General features: G+C 35.3%; 1 protein-coding gene across 1 annotated transcript in view; it reads left to right on the top strand.

The window, feature by feature from the left end:
• Positions 1–16,562, top strand: part of LOC140847393 (kelch-like protein 4) — a 210,822-nt gene that overhangs the window by 124,226 nt on the left and 70,034 nt on the right. The window contains exon 2 of the mRNA XM_073227618.1: positions 3,557–3,615. Within this exon, the coding sequence (XP_073083719.1) occupies positions 3,557–3,615 (59 nt within the window). The remainder of the gene's footprint in view (positions 1–3,556; positions 3,616–16,562) is intronic.

The raw sequence follows: 16,562 nt of genomic DNA, 5'->3' as shown, positions 1-16,562 counted from the left end.
CCTAGCTTATGCCAATCACATTTCATTGACCAATGAGAATAGCCTAGGACCGGAAACTAGCTTAAGGGGCGTTTCCAGCAGGCTCCTAACGGTCGAAAGGCAGCTCCGTCACTGGTAAGAGGAAAAGTAAAAATATTGTAATTTATTGGTTTAACTAAGATAAAACTCCTTCCTCTCTTGGCAATAGTTGATGATACCAGGTGAATGAACTGATACTTAGTAAAGACTTGAGCAGATTTTTTACCGCTTGCTTAGTTTAAGTCCTAGTAGGTCGACGAAAGGAATGTGCCAATCCACACTTAAGTTTTCTGAGGAGATTGATGGGCATAAAGCTTTTTGTAGTGATTTATAGATAGATAGATAGATAGATAGATAGATAGATAGATAGATAGATAGATAGATATAGATAGATAGATAGATGTGCGCCTAGCTTTTTACAGATGTGCGCCTAGCTTAGCCAATCACATTTCATTGACCAATGAGAATAGCCTAGGAACAGAAACTAGTTTAAGGGGCGTTTCTAGCAGGCTCCTAACGGTCGAAAGGCAGCTCCGTCACTGGTAAGAGGAAAAGTAAAAATATTGTAATTTATTGGTTTAACTGAGATAAAAATCCTTCTTCTCTTGGCAATAGTTGATGATACCAGGTGAATGACCTGGTACTTAATAAAGACTTGAGCAGATTTTTTACCGCTTGCTTAGTCTAAGTCCTAGTAAGTCGACGAAAGGAAGGTGCCGATCCACACTCTGAGGAGATTCATGGGCGTAAAGCTTTTTATAGAGGGATAAAGTAATACACGCAAAACCACTTTGTGACATTTGCGGTCTATGGAGGAATCTCAGGATCAAATTTTTAAAAATTCACAAAAGGTACACGAGGTCAAGACAGACACCAATGTCTGAGGGGAATTTTCCTGAAACTAAACCTAGAAGATGGAGAATTCGTTACAGATAAAATTAAAACTCCTTGATGCCGAAAAACTGCCTGTGCTGGGTAGATAAAATTACAACTCCTAGATGCTGAAAAGCTGTCTGTATCAAGTTAGAAATACATAATTAAAGTTTAGCTATATTCCTCAGAGATAAAAATAAATATCATAAATGTGTGACTGGACTTTTGCTTCTTTGTTTCCTTTTATTACCTTTTGTTTTTCTATGGTGTCTTAGAAAAACTCCCTCAGAAAAATACTGATAGTACGAATTTCACAAAATGTCCTCTAAAGTTAGCTTTTAAAATGCCTGTAATAATTCCAGCAGGAAAAATTGAGATCGGGAAGAAAATTACTTTGCTCTACCCTGAATGCCTTTATATATGTGATGATATTGCTATACCAAAAACTCCTGGACCAAGATAATATTCTTAAAAATATTTCTAAACATGTGGCTGTAAGTGGCGTTGGTGGGTGAATGATTGCCTTTATTGTTCCCTTAAATGTAGAAAATTAAATCTATTTTAAAACTCAATTTGTATAAGGTGAAACATATGGATGAGTCAAATTATAAAGTTCATAATTGTTTAGTTTGTCTAAAGGTTTCCTTAAAATCAGTTAAAATACTTATAGCTAAAATTCTCTAATGGAGTTCTAAGTAGGCCTCTATAGCGTTCTTGTGAGGTGTTTGTTTGGTTCTCTCTTTAACATCTATATAGATAGGGTGTTTCTTTTTAGACCACGTGCTGTTTTTAATAACTTTTTCTAATTTTAAGTTCATTCTTAATTAAAATTGAAACAGGGCATGTGGGTCAATGACCCTCCCTTGTTTTCTTTTTCCATTTTAGCAACCACCTATATGTTATGCATTCTGTGGTAATTCTTCCTACCAATGGAAGGGCTTAGGCCATTGTATTTGGGGCGTTGGAGTTACCAAATGTTTTCATACCTATTTTCTCATTTGCACCTCATACAAATTCTGTCATTTACTCCACTTTATAAAAGGGAAAACTGAAATTCTGAAAAGTAAATTGCTCAAAGCCTCACACATAATAGCTGTTCCTGAAAGTACTCTGAGAAGCATAACTTACAAGATTATCAGTGAAACTTCTTGCTAACAATCCCTGCTTAGGAAGTCTAGAAATAGTTTGTGGTTTGTAGCATCATATGCCTAAATAATTTTTTATTACTTTCTCTTTTCTTAAACTAATGTGCTCATAATCCCCTTTGAAGGGTGTGGACATAACAGGGGGTAGTGCAGATTTCTTGATTCTCATTTGTAGATTACATATATATAAAAAATAAAACCTTAAACCAAGAGGATGTAAAAATATCAAATTGTGCCTCTGGTAGTTTTGGACAGTGTAACCACATAGAAGGGAATTAACAATATATTTTCATGAGGGAAATGTTTTCCATATCAAGATATAAATTTCTGTGAAACTTACTAACTGTAATCCCATAGATTTGGGCAGTGAGCGGTCGGTCACCTTGTCAGAAATGTACAGCTGACAGCTCCATTTACACACATTCCTGACAGAAGCAGATAAGAAACATAGTCTCTCTCCTCTGCGATTTCTATATATTTTCAATGCTCTATTTTGTGTAGGTCATTTTTTGTACTTGTTACTATGGTTTGCCTTTCCTGTTTCCAACAAATGGAAGTGTGAAAGAAGCTCACTTTTCTTTACTTCCTGACAGTATAACAATACCTGGATAGTGTAGGTAGCAATTGGACACCAACTCCAAGCCTTCAAAAATTCCATTCACAACCAAAGCTACATTCTTTTTCAAGACAATGACTCTCCACAACAAGGGGAAACCATGTATTTCCATGAATGTTTGTAAATACTTAAAAATTGGCATTCAAAATGGAAATCAATATTTAGGAACTCGTGAAAACACACGCACTGCGCGCACACACACGTAGAGAAAACGAGAAATTGGGAGAATTATATTTTACTATAAGGTTAGAATTTAGTGTTTTTAAGATTTTTAAATTTAGCATTATAATATAGTTTAGAATCAAGGAAAAGGAAGACCTGTAAGATGATTACAAAAACAGTTAATAGGAATATTACCACACTGAAGACTGGTAGGTGAGGTATGTAAGTCATAGTAATTAACATTTTTAGACATTAAAATGTTTTCCCAATGCACACATTTCTCAGCATTTACATGGAAAATTTCAAGATTCAGTTATTTCTTATTGACCTATGTCCACCAAATCGTGTGAGGCTTGTGGAAACTATGTTTTTCTTTCCTTGTTTCCCTGTCTTCCATTTTGGCATATTTGGCATATTATGGCATTTGTATTTGAGTTTATCAGAAGCTTACACCTTAGCATGATGAATGAGGCAAGGTAAAAAAATACTCAGATTAAGTGAGAAAAGTCTCAAAGACTTTAAAAGTGTTCAAAACACAGGTATGAAAATAACCACTGAGACTCTTAGAAAGTTTTTTGAAGTGGTTGTGAATTTTTTCAGAGTTATATACATCTTTAACATTTATAAAAGGTGGTGTGTGTGTGTGTGTGTGTGTGTGTGTGTGTGTGTGTGTGTGTGTGTGTGAAGGGTGCTAGGATAAAGATAAAGATGGTTATTCAGCTGTCATTTTTCTCTCTGTTAGAAATCAGGACGAAAGACACCTAAGTTCCTGGAAGACGTGGAAAACTCAGCTAAATTTGGGTATGTGAATCCTTTACGAGCTCTATTCCCATCTAGAGGTTTATATCCAGACTTTATTTCCTGTTTGCCATCTCGGATCCCTCTCGACTCCATCCATTATCACCTTGATATCTGTGTTTCTGGCCCCATCATGGAAGCCTGACCTTGAATATTGCTATTGCTTGAACGGTTAACTTTGGTGTTGATCTAAGGCCATTTCAGAAGAGCAATTAAGTCAGCCAAGTTGTTCACCTGTAAGTATCTAAGTCTCTCCATTACAATCTAATGGTTAGACTATTTAATGTTACCTCTTCTTTACTCTGAAAGGTTTAAAGAATTGTATGTTGCATATATGTGTTTCCACTTCCATGGGAAGCAGATTAATATGGTAAAATGAGACCAGAGGTCATGCTTTCTTTGAGCGTGGGATCAAGTCACGATTTTGTGTTCTGTGATTTTATGTGTCTAGGCAAGGGCTCTCTACTTCAGGGTCTACCACAAATAATTGTAACAGTCAATTCGAGGCAGCAGGGCATAGCTGTGGCCACTGGACTCCAAAGTCAGACATTAAAATGCTGAAAATCCTGCTTGAAATCCTGGCTCTGCATTACACATAGTGTTACTTTGGAACACTTACTTAACTTCTTTGTCCTTCAGTTTCCCATCTTTATAGTGGAGATGACATGTGTACCTACCTGATAGGGAACCAGGTCTGCTGTGTCCAAGGCCCTTGCTTCCCATTACTCCATGCTGAGCATAACTTGTGTTAAAGCTCATTGAGATGGATAAAGTAATAGGAGTCTAAAAACATCTACAGAATGAGAAAAAGTGCAGGGGTCAAAAAGAGTGAATAAATAAAGCATGCTTAAGAAAACTCACCTTGCCACTTCCCTGAGGTAAACCAGCTTTTCAAAAGAGTCCTTGTTTTAAACTTTGTTTACAACAAAAACGAAAGTGAATATCTGTCAAACCTTAGCAGGCAGGAAATGCCAAAGATGTTGACCTTCCCCTGGAAATATGTGACTTACATTGTTGGCTGTGTAAATCTGGGACTTTTGTAGGAAGGACATGAGCATATCTTAGTTATCATGATGCTCCATAAGTATCCAGGTTTAAATCATGCGAGACTTCATGGATTATAGTCAGACTTGGCAGAGCTGGTAAATTAAAGAGAGTGTGAACTTCTGAAAAAATATTCGATTTACCCACCTACTGAAACTTAGTTTCTAAGGTAAGTGTAAGCACAAATAAACAAGAAAAATATGTTTATGTAACTGCAGAACATCAAAACCACTGACCTAGTCAAAGAAGAAAACCAAATGTTGATTTTAAAAATCTAAAACAAAAACAAAAGGAAATGTGTTACTATTTATTACTGGTATTGCATTGATGAAACTGGTTAAGGGAATCTTCTTAATTTTTAAAACTGAGCCCTGACTGTTTATGAACATTTTGACCATAACTTCTGGCCAAATTAATCACCCAAGTTCATCTGTTATGGTAGTGTGACGGGCATCTGCAGTATTCCGCCACTCGTGCTGCCATAATAGCTGTTTCCCCAATCCCTGAACTTCTTTCTCATTACAGTACATGGGCATACCACCCACTGTGTTGATCAAGACAGAAATCTAGAAGGCTTCCTTGATTCCCTTGGTTCTTTATTGCCCATAATGAATTCATCACCAATTCTGTGGGTTTTACCTCTGAAACATCTATCTTTACTCTGGCCTCTTCTTCACATCTCTGCTGCCGCCAACATAGTCCAAGCCACTATCATCTCTAGCCTGGACTGTCCCAGTGGTCTTTTATATGGTCTCCCTGCTTCTGTGCTTCCTCTCCTGACCTCCTCTGATCCATTGTCCAAATAATAGAGAGATCTTTTAATCAGACCAAGTTACCACCTTGCCTACAAGTGGTTTTCCATTGCAATTAGAATAAATTGATGGGAATTTACATTTCAAAATATCAAAATACTCCATGTTTCTTATTTTTAAATAGTTAAATGGATATTCCCAGTCATTCTCTACACAGGTGTCCATTGTTAACTTTTTGTATATATCTGTCACGAAATTCAAATATATCTTATTTCTGAGTAATTTTGGGGATTTTATTCTAATTTGGCCATTGGTTCTCTTCCTTGATATTAATATGGTTACCCATTTTCAGGTGTTACTTATCTACTCAGATGCTGTCTCTAATTAATTTCCAAACAAATAAGCACTTTATTTTGTGTGGCCATTTAAAAGAAAAGCAAATATACACCCCAAACAACAAAGTCTTGAGGAAAGATATACAAATTAGGCAATTCAGACCACAAAAAAGCACACTGGGCTCAATCAATTCTTAAAGTGGTCTTATGTTGGGTGGGCTAGAGGATTCCCAAATCATAATTTTTAAAAAGTCTTTGATAGGTCCTAAATTACCAAATTGGAGAAAACTGTGTTTTTTATTGTTAAATGTTATCAGGCAATACAACATCTGCATGAACAAATTCTATGTATAATAATTAAGAAATAGTAGCTACCCAGAGTAATTCATTTTTAGAGAAATAGCTGCTGAACCCCAAAGGGTTTTTGATGGAATGAGTCCAGTAACTTAGAATAAGCTAGGAATAAGCTAATCTGGTAGACCCTTCACGTTGGACTATAAATAGATGTACTCATTCATACTTAACTGGTATTTCAGAATAAAATATTATGGAATCAACAAGCTATTAGGAGCAAGACATAAGTATTTTCACTCTGTGTAAAATCATGGTGCATTTGTACCCTTACAACAGTATGTGAATCTGCTTGCTTTGCCTCAGGAAAGGCAGAGTGGAATAGGTTTAGAAAGTATGAATATACATAGTTAATTGATGCGGGAGCTATTTATAAAAATAATTTTTAATTGATAATTTTAACTCTACCAAAATAAAATTGGAAAGAGAATACATATCAATTGAAAATATTAAAGTGCAGGAAAAGAAAGATTACTTCTTGCTAAAAAGAGTGCTGAATGATTTAGGACAATTTTATCTTAATTGGTGCTTCGGAGTGTATTAGTTGATGAGAATTTTTCCTTCAAACTAGGTTATACAGATTTACACTATAAAAGTTTTATAGATCATTATATATGTCTATTAATGGTTTATTATGTGAATCTGGTGTTAGTTTTCATCCATATCCTTTAAGGTTAATCTCCTGAAGGAGAGACATGCCCACCCTACCTGCCACTGCCACAGAAAACATCCTCAGATGACTCTTTCAGGGTTTATAGTAACTTAATTGAATACTGGATCAGATATGAATGTAATAGTTATAAGGAAGGATATATAAAAGTATAGTTAATGGGCATAAAATTAAAGGAGATTTGTCCTGTGCCCTATGACCCTGCTTCACTCTTTCCAGGTGCGGTTTCTGCCAATATTGCAGATGGGCAGCACTCTGCCATGCTCGCTAAGGATTCTTTCAGTTACCAAAGGGTAGCCACTACAATGCCTGTGAAATCAATTGCCTTATACCTTGGGTGAACTTCACTGCTCACTTTATTCAGACATGGCAGAGACCAAGAACTTAAGACCAGGACAACGATGACACTAATTACTCTGAGGCTCACGACTTTATATTTAAAGAGTCTAATTTATATACCATCTGAGAGCTTACCTGGCATTTGATCTACTACTTGTTTGAAGCCTGCTGAGCAGGGGATCACACTCTGTAAGCATATTTATAACAACCTTGCCTTTTAATATTCTTCCTGTATCTTAAAGGGGGAGCAGGTTAGAATAAGACACATGGACACCTAGGTGTTTTGAGGTGAAGAGGGTCAGGTTACAAGGCCTGCGGGCTTTAAGCTGGTATTCAGGTATGTGCTGGCCTTCACATTCCCTCTGACTTGATCCAAAGCAACACTCAAGAGTGGCTCAGCTATTCATTACTCATGGAATTTAATAGTCATGTAGGTAGTCCATAAATTAATCTCTTACTACATTAATGCTTATTTTATGGTATCATCAAAGTTATGTTATTCTGTCAGGATAATATAATTAATGTATGGCCTCACTGGACTAGTCTTTCGTCAAAAGTAGCAACTATTGGTCCATTTATGATGAAGAGGTTTGTGTTTTTCTAATTAATAGAGTATTTTCAGAGCGATTTTAGGTTTGCAGAAAAATTGAAAGTTCCCATCATCAGTACCACAGAGTCTTGATTACTGTACCTTTACATATAATAAGAATTCAAGTCAATTTAGGGGCAGTTCAATGAATTTGTTGTTCTTCCATATTGTATTGGGTATTTTGTATCTTTCACTTTTCATATAAACCTTAGAATTAGTTTATCAATAGACATAAAACAATTTGTTGGGATTTTGCTTGGGGTTGCACTGAATTTATAGAGGAAGTTGGGAAGAGCTGATAGCTTTGCAATGTTGAGTCTTCCTATCTATATGGAATATGGAATCTGTCTATTCATTTAGATATTCTTTGATGTCCTTCATCAGAATGTAGTCATCTTCATCATACAGATCTTGTACATACTTTGTTAGATTTATACCTGTGTACTTCTGAGTACTTTGGTGCTAATGGCAATAGTATTGTATTTTAAACTCAAATTGCTCATTGTTTGCTTCTAAACAATTGACTTCTGTATAAAGCAATTGACTTCTGTATGTTAACCTGTGATCCTGCAGCCTTGCTTTAATCACTTACTAGTTCCAGGAGATGTTTTTGTCGATATTTTGGGATTTTTCTGCATAGACAAACACGTCATCTATGAAAAAAGACAGTTCTATTTCTCTTTTCCCAATATATATACCCTCTGTTTCCTTTTCTTATTGCCCTAGCTAGGATTTTCTATTTAGTATTGACTAGAAGTGGTGAGGTGGTTCATCCTTGCCTTATTCCCAATATAGGGAAACAAGACCTAGTTTCTCATCATTAAGAATAATGTATGCTGTGCTGCTTTGCTTAAAAATAATGTATGCTATGCTTGTAGACATTCTTTATCAGGTTGAAGATGCTCCCCCATTCTTATTCTGATGAGTTTCTTTTTACCAGAATGAATGGTGTTAGGTTTTGTCAAATGCTCTTTAGGCATCTATTGATAAGCTGTGATCATATGGTTTTCTTCTTCAGGTCATGATGAACTGCATTATTTATTTGCCTATGTGGAATAAATCATACTTGATCATAGTGTGCATTTCTTTTTATACATTGTTGGACTCAGTTTGGTAGTATTTCATGAAGGATTTTAACATCTATGTTCATGAGAGATACTAATTTATAGTTTTCCTTTCTTGTAATGAATCTATCTGGTTTTAATATTAGGGCAATACTGGCCTCATGAAATAAATAAGAAAGCATTCCCTTTGTTTCTATTTTCTGGAAGAGATTGCAGAAAAGTGGTATAATTTCCTTTTAAAAAAATATTTGGAAGAATTCACCAGTGACCTCACCTTGTTCTGTTCCTTTCTGTTTTGAAAGTTTACGCATTTTTCATTCAGTTTCTTTGACACATATAGACTTATTCAGGTATCTATTTCTCCTTGAATGAGTTTGTTTCAGCACATTACGTTTTCCAAAGAAATGGTCATTTCATGTAAGTCATCAAATTCGTATTTTATGACCAATAAGTGCTAATAATATTGTTTTATTATCTTTTTAATGTCCATAGAATCATTATTGATGGCCTTTCTTTCATTTCTTACATTAGTAATTTATGTCTTCTCTCCTTTTTTCTTATTTAATCTGGCTAGAGGTTTATCAGTTTCATTGATCTTCTTAAGAACAGGCTTTTGGTTTTCTTGATTTTCTTTATTGAATTCCCACTTCAAGTTCATTGTTATCTTCTCCAATTTTTACTAATTTTTCCTTTTGTGCTGCTTATTTTTTATTTAACATATGCTTCTTTTCTAGTTTCTTGAAGTGGAAACTTAGGTTATTGATTTTAGATCTTTCACCTTTTCTAATATATACATTTAATGCTGGAGATTCTGTCTAAGCACTGCTTTCACTGCATGCAACAAATTATGGTAAGTTATGTTTTTAGTTGATTTAGTAAAAAATATTTTTAAACTTCCCTTGAGACTTCTTCTTTGACCCATGTGGTATTTAGAGTGGTGTTGTTTAACCTCAGTATATTTTAGGGCTTTTCAAGCTACCATCCTTTTATTGATTTCTAGTTTATTTCCACTGTGGTTTAAGAGGATACATTCTATGATTTCTATTCTCTTCAGTTTGTTCGGGTATATTTTATGGCTCAGATTGTGATCTGTTTTGGTGACATTCCATGTGAGCTTGTTGAACAGAATGTATCTGCTATTGCTAGTTGAAAGTCTATATGTGTTAATTAGATCCAGTTGATTGATGGAGTTGTTCAACTGTCTTTACTGATTTTCTGCCTATTGGAGCTGTCAATCATTAATATAGGAGGGTAGAAGTCTTAAGCTATAATAGTGGATTCATCTGTTTTTCATTGCAGTTCTGTGAGGTTTTGCCTCATGAATTTTGATGATCTGTTGTTAGACACATTGGCATCAAGGTTTGTTATAGCCTATTAGTGAAGTGACTCCCTTATAATTATGCAATGCCCCTCTTTAGCCCTGACAATTTTCCTTGTTTTGAAGTCTGCTGTCTGAAATTAATATAAGCAACTTTCTTTTGATTAGTGTTAGCAGATCTCTTCCCTTTACTTTTAAGCCATATGTTTTTACATTTAAAGTGGGTTTCTTATAAACAAAATAGAGTTGGGTCTTGTTTTTGATCCATTCTGACAGTCTCTATCTTTTGATGTTTTTTAGACCACTGACATTTAAAGTGATTCCTGAAAGTTGGACTACTATCCACTTTTTTTTTATTGTTTTCTATTAATTGTTCTTGTTCTTCTTCTCTTTTTTGGTTTTTCACTCTTTTCCTGCCTTCTTTGCTTTTAATTGAGCATTGTACGTCACCCCATTTTCTCTCTAGTCAGCATGCCAGTTATCTTTCCTTTTTTCCTTTTTTACATTTTTTAGTTACACCTCAAGGCTGCCCTTGAGTTTGCAGTATACATTGACAGCTAATCAAAGTCCTTTTTCAAATACAGTACACTTCTTGGTTAGTGCAAGTACTTTATAGAAAGTATTCTTAATTCCTCCCACCAGTCCATTGTGCCATTTCTGTCATTCGTTTTGTGTATCCACAAGCTTTAATTACTAAACAGTTTTTTGCTGTGCTTATTTTGAGCAAACTGCTATCTGTTAGAGTAATTAAGTACAAGGAAGATAAGTATTTTATTTTACCTTATTATTTTTGAATGCTCTTCATTTCTTTATATATTTGAGTTTCTAACCTATACTATTTTCCTTCTTCCTGAATAATTTATTTTAACATTATATGGAAGGCAGGTGCACTGGTGACAACTTCTCTCTTTTGTTTTTGCCTGAAAAAGTCTATTTCCGTTTTATTGTGAAGGAAAATTTTTGTGGATACAATATTCTAGGTGGATGGCGTTTTTTCTTTTATTTTCCAACACTTTTTCCAACACTTTCCACTTTTTTCTTGATTGCACAGTTTCTGAAGATAACTCCATTGTAATTCTTATCCTTGCTTCTCTGTAAGTAAGGCTTTCCCCCAACCCTGGCTTCCTTAAGGATTTTCCCTTTGTCTTTTATTTTCTCCAGTTTGAATATAATATGCCTGGATGTTGATATTTTTGGTATTTATCCTGCCTGGTATTTTAGGAGCTTACTGGATCTGTGGTTAGATATATATTTTTAATTTTGGGAACTTGTAGGATTATTGCCTCAAGTGTTTTTGCCTGCTTGCCCTTCCTTCCTCTTCCCTTCTCTCTTTCCCTTTTCCTTACTTCTTTCTTCCCTTCCTTTCATTCATTCACCTATTTCGGCATTCCCACTATGCCCACTTTACAACTTTTTCAATTGTCTTTTGAGGTTCTGTTCTGTCTTTGTTGTTCTTCTCTTCTCTTTGCATTTCAGTTTTGGAAGTTTTTATTTAATTTTATTCAGGCTCATCGATTCTTTCCTTGTCTGTGGTCTATTCTATTGATCAGTCATCAGAGGCATTCTTCTTCTGTTACAGTGCTTTTGATTTCTGGAATTTCCTCTTGATTATTTCTCAGAGCTTCTGTCCTTCTTCTTGCATTACCTGTCTGTTTCCTGACTTGTCTCCACCTTTTACTTTAGAGCCTTTAACATATTAATCATGGTTGTTTTAAAACACTGGTCTGAATCTGTAAGCCATATTTGAATATGGATCTCATGTTTGCTATATCTCTTCAAACTGTGATTTTTTTGTCTTTTCGTATATCTTGTAATTTTTTGTTGAAAGCTGGGCATGGTATACTGGGTAAAAATAACTTGGGTAAAAAAACAGTTTAGTGTGAGGTTTTATGTTTATCTGGCTAGAAGTTAGAATCTGCACTGTTTGCTGTAGCAGTAGGTTTCAGAGACTAAAACTTCCTCAAATGTTCTTGTTTTTGTTTCTCTTATTGCCGAGTTTCTCAAAAGAGTTCTTTTTAAATAATGTCTGAAACATGCAGTTCTTTCAACTGTATTCTTATGTTATTATACAGGAGCTTTACTGATGTCATAAGATATGGGGAAAGGAGGAGGAAAATGGAGGAAGCATTTTATTATCCTACGAGTAGGTATCAGTTTTTCAGTGAACTTGCGCCCCTGAGCTGTAACCTTTTAGGTGCTTCTTAGTCACTAATGCCTCCCTTAGGTGAGATGGGAAGGCTAGGGGGGGCTGGAAGTGAGTATTTCCCTTCTCCCATACTAAAGGCTGGAATGCCGTGGAGTCAAGTATTTCCCTCCTTTGGATTGGTTTGGCTCTGTAAAACCCCAGCAGATTAGGCGTTTATAAAATAGTTTCCCTTGAGGACAGGCTTTGTTAAGAACAGAATGCTCTGGGTGTGTTTCAAAAGTGGTACATTTTCCCTGTCTCTTAAGGAAGCAGGAGAGGATTTTTCTCTGATCTTCACTATGAGAACCTGGTGGGACTCCGAGATAAACTAACAAACTCATGGGATCCTCTTCAGGTTTTAACTCAGACTTGTCCACACTAAGCCCCCAACACTGTCTCAGTTACAGCTTATATTTTCCTGCCTTGGTACTGGTTCTCGTGGTTGTTTGTGCTCCTCAGGTTCTGCTCCTGTGAGTTGTGATTCTCTGTATTGACCTCTCTGGCATTTCCAGTTTTGGAGGCCGTGATTTGCCCTGTGACATCAACTCCATGATGGATCTAAGAAGAGGTGTTGATTTTCAGGTTTTTCTGCTTGTTTCTTGTGGGAATGGAAGTGACAGCTTTAGCCTAAGCATTTTCTATGCGGGACTGGAAACCAAAACTAATTGTGTTTGTTTTGTTTTCTGGTGTGAGCGGTTTCTTTGGTTTTGCTTAAGTAACCTATGTACCAACAACACCTGACGATTATTGTCTCCAAAGCAACATGTCATTTTTCTTCATGATTTTAATAAAATCAGTGTATATACGCAATACATGAGTATATGTTTGTGTGGTTTTCTCCCAGTGCTACAGAGGCACAGAGGTTCCTTTTCATCCCTTCTAACTCCCTTTCCCTTCTGTTATGTAATCCCTGTTAACATTTTGCTGTATAGCCTTCCAGACATTTTTACACCTTTATCTATGACCTATATCTCCATTACTATATTCATATATCTATTTAAATTTATATTGTATGAAGATGTATACAACAGTCTTTAATAATTTAACCTTTCTAATTTTGGACACTGTTTTCTTCCTAATGTTGCTTATTTGTGGTTTTATCTTTCTTGTTCTTGATCAGACTCGATAATAGGTAATTTCATTTTTTTTGGTACCATTAATCTACAATTACATGAGGAACATTATGTTTAGTAGACCCCCCTTCACCAAGTCCCCCCCACATACCCCATTAGTCACTGTCCATCAGCGTAGTAAGATGCTGTAAAATCACTACTTGTCTTCTCTGTGTTGCACAGCCCTCCCTGTGCCTGCCCCACATTATACATGCTAATCGTAAGGCCCCCTTTTTTCTTGCACCCCCTTCTCCCTCCCTTCCTACCCATCCTCCCCAGCCCCTTTCCCTTTGGTAACTGTTAGTCCATTCTTGGGTTCTGTGATTCTGCTGCTGTTTGTTCCTTCAGTTTTTCCTTTGTTCTTATGTGCCACATATGAGTGAAATCACTTGGTGCTTGTCTTTCTCCACCTTGCTTATTTCACTGAGCATAACTCCACCCATGTTGTTGCAAATGGTAGGATTTGTTTTCTTCTTATGGCTGAATAATATTCCATTGTGTATATGTACCACATCTTCTTTACCCATTCATCTACTGATGGACACTTCTATTTCTTGGCTCTTGTAAATGATGCTGCAGTAAACATAGGGCTGCATATGTCTTTCTCAAACTGGGCTCCTGCATTCTTAGGGTAAATTCCTAGGAGTGGAATTGCTGGGTTAAATGGTATTTCTACTTTGAGTTTTTTGAGGAACCTCCATACTGCTTTCCACAATGGTTGAACTAGTTTACATTCCCACCAGAAGTGTAGGAGGGTTCCCCTTTCTCCACATCCTCGCCAACATTTATTGTTGTTTGTGTTTTGGATGTTGGACATCCTAACTGGACATTGCTAATTATCAGAGAAATGAAAGTTAAAATGGCAAAAGCAGTTTTAACAGGGATGTTTTTAATGATACAGTCCTACAACAAGAAATAAGAAAAACATCATCCAATCTAACCTTACAGTTAAAGGAACTAGAAAAAGAATAAACCAAGTTAAAAGATGGTAAAGGGAAGGAAATACTCAAAATCAAAGCAGAAATAAATGAAACAGAAATTTAAAAAAAGAAAATTAAAAAGATGAATGAAACTAAAAGCCAGTTCTCTGAAATAAAGACATGATAAATTATTAGCCAGACTCATAGGAAAAAAAGAGTTCAGAAATGAAATCAGAAATGAAAGTGAAATTACAACCAACACCACAAAAATACAAAAGGTTCTGAAAAATTCTATGCACTAATAACAAACTACCAGAAAGAGAAATTAAGAGAACAATCCCATTTACAATGGTATCAAAACAAATGAAATACCTATGAATAAATTTAACCAAAGGGGAATCAAAAGACCTGTACTTGAAACCTGTAAAGGCATTGATGAAATTGAAGATGACAGAAATAAATGGAAAGATATTCCATGCTCATAGATTGGAAGAATTAATATTGTTAGAAAGTCTGTACTGCCCAAAGCAATCTACATATTCAATGCAATCCCTATCAAATACCAATAATATTTTTCATAGAACTAGAATAAATACTCTTTAAATTTGTATAGAACAACAAAAGACCCTGAAAAACTAAAGCAATCTTGAGAAAAAAGAACAAAGCTTGAGATGTTACAGTCCCATATTTCAAACTGTACTACAAAACAATAGTAATCAAAATAGTATGGTACTGGCACAAAAACAGACACATAGATCAATGGAACAGAAAAGGGAGCACAGAAATAAACCCACATTCATATCGCTAATTAATGACAAGTAAGCAAGAATATACAATGGGGGGAAGGATAATCTCTACAGTAAGTGGGATTAGGAAAACTGGACAGCTTCATGTAAAAAAAATGAAATGGGACCACTTTCTTACACCATAAACCATAAACTCAAAATGGATTACAGACCTATATGTAAGGCATGAAATCATAAAATTCCTAAAAGCAAATAATGGGCAGTAAACTGTTGGACATCAGTCGTGGCAGTACTTTTTTGGATCTGTGTCCTCAAGGAAAGTCAACAGAAGCAAAAATAAATGATCAGGACTACATCAAACTAAAATGTTTTTTTGCACAGCAAAGGCACCATCAACAAAACAAAAGGGCAACCTACTGAATGGGAGAAGATATATGTGAATGTTATATCAAATAAGGGGTTAATATCCAAAATATCTAAACAACTCATATAACTCAACACCAAAAGAATAAATAATTGAATTAAAAATGGGCAGAAAACCTGAACAAAAATTTTTCAGATATCCAGATGGCCAACTAATCATCGTGGAAATGCAAATCAGAACTGTAATGAGAGACTACTTCACTTCAGTCACAATGACTAGTATCAGAAAGACAACAAGCAAGTGTCCATGAGGATTTGGAGAAAAGGGAACCCTCATGTTCTATTGGTAGGAATGTAAACTAATGCAGCCATCATGGAAATCACTATGGAAGATTCCCTAAAAATTAAAAATAGATTGTATGATCCAGTAATAACATATCTGGGTATTTATCTGAAGAAAAGAAAAGCACTAATTCAAAAATATGTATGCACTCCTGCTGTTTATTGCAGCGTTATTTGTAATAGCCAAGAAACAACCTAAGTGTGCATTGATATGTGAATAGATAAAGAAGATGTGGTTTATAGATACAACAGAATATTACTCAGCCATAAGAAAGAATGAAATCTTCCCATTTGTGACAACTTGGAGGGACTTAAAATGTATTATGCTAAGTGAAATATTATGCAAAGTGAAGTCAGACAGAGAAAGACAAATGCCATATGATTGCACTTGTATGTGGATTCTAAAAAAAACAAAAGAAAAAAGGAGAAAATGAAAACAGACTCATAAAGGCAGAGAGCAAAATGATGGCTGTCATAGGGAAGAGGGATGGGGGGATGGAAGGATGGGAAAAATAGATGAAGGGGGTTAAGAGATAGAAACTTACAGTTTTAAAGTAATTGTCATAGTACATAAGAAAAGCACAGCATAGGGAATATAGTCAATATTATTCTAATAACTGTGTGGTGACATATAGTAGCTTCACTTATTGTGGTTAGCATTTCATAATGTGTATACATGTTGAACCACTATGTTATACACCTGAAACTAATATAATACTGTGTGTCAACTGTACATCAATTGAGAAATATCTTTATTTACATTGACAAAAATACAGTAAACAGCAAATGTAAACAATCAACAAAATGAAGACAGTCTACA

Source organism: Manis javanica, chromosome X (assembly GCF_040802235.1).
Source record: "Manis javanica isolate MJ-LG chromosome X, MJ_LKY, whole genome shotgun sequence".
NCBI classification, from domain to species: Eukaryota; Metazoa; Chordata; class Mammalia; order Pholidota; family Manidae; genus Manis; species Manis javanica.
The sequence above is the reverse complement of the archived record's forward strand: the minus strand, read 5'-3'. Positions and strand labels throughout refer to the sequence as shown.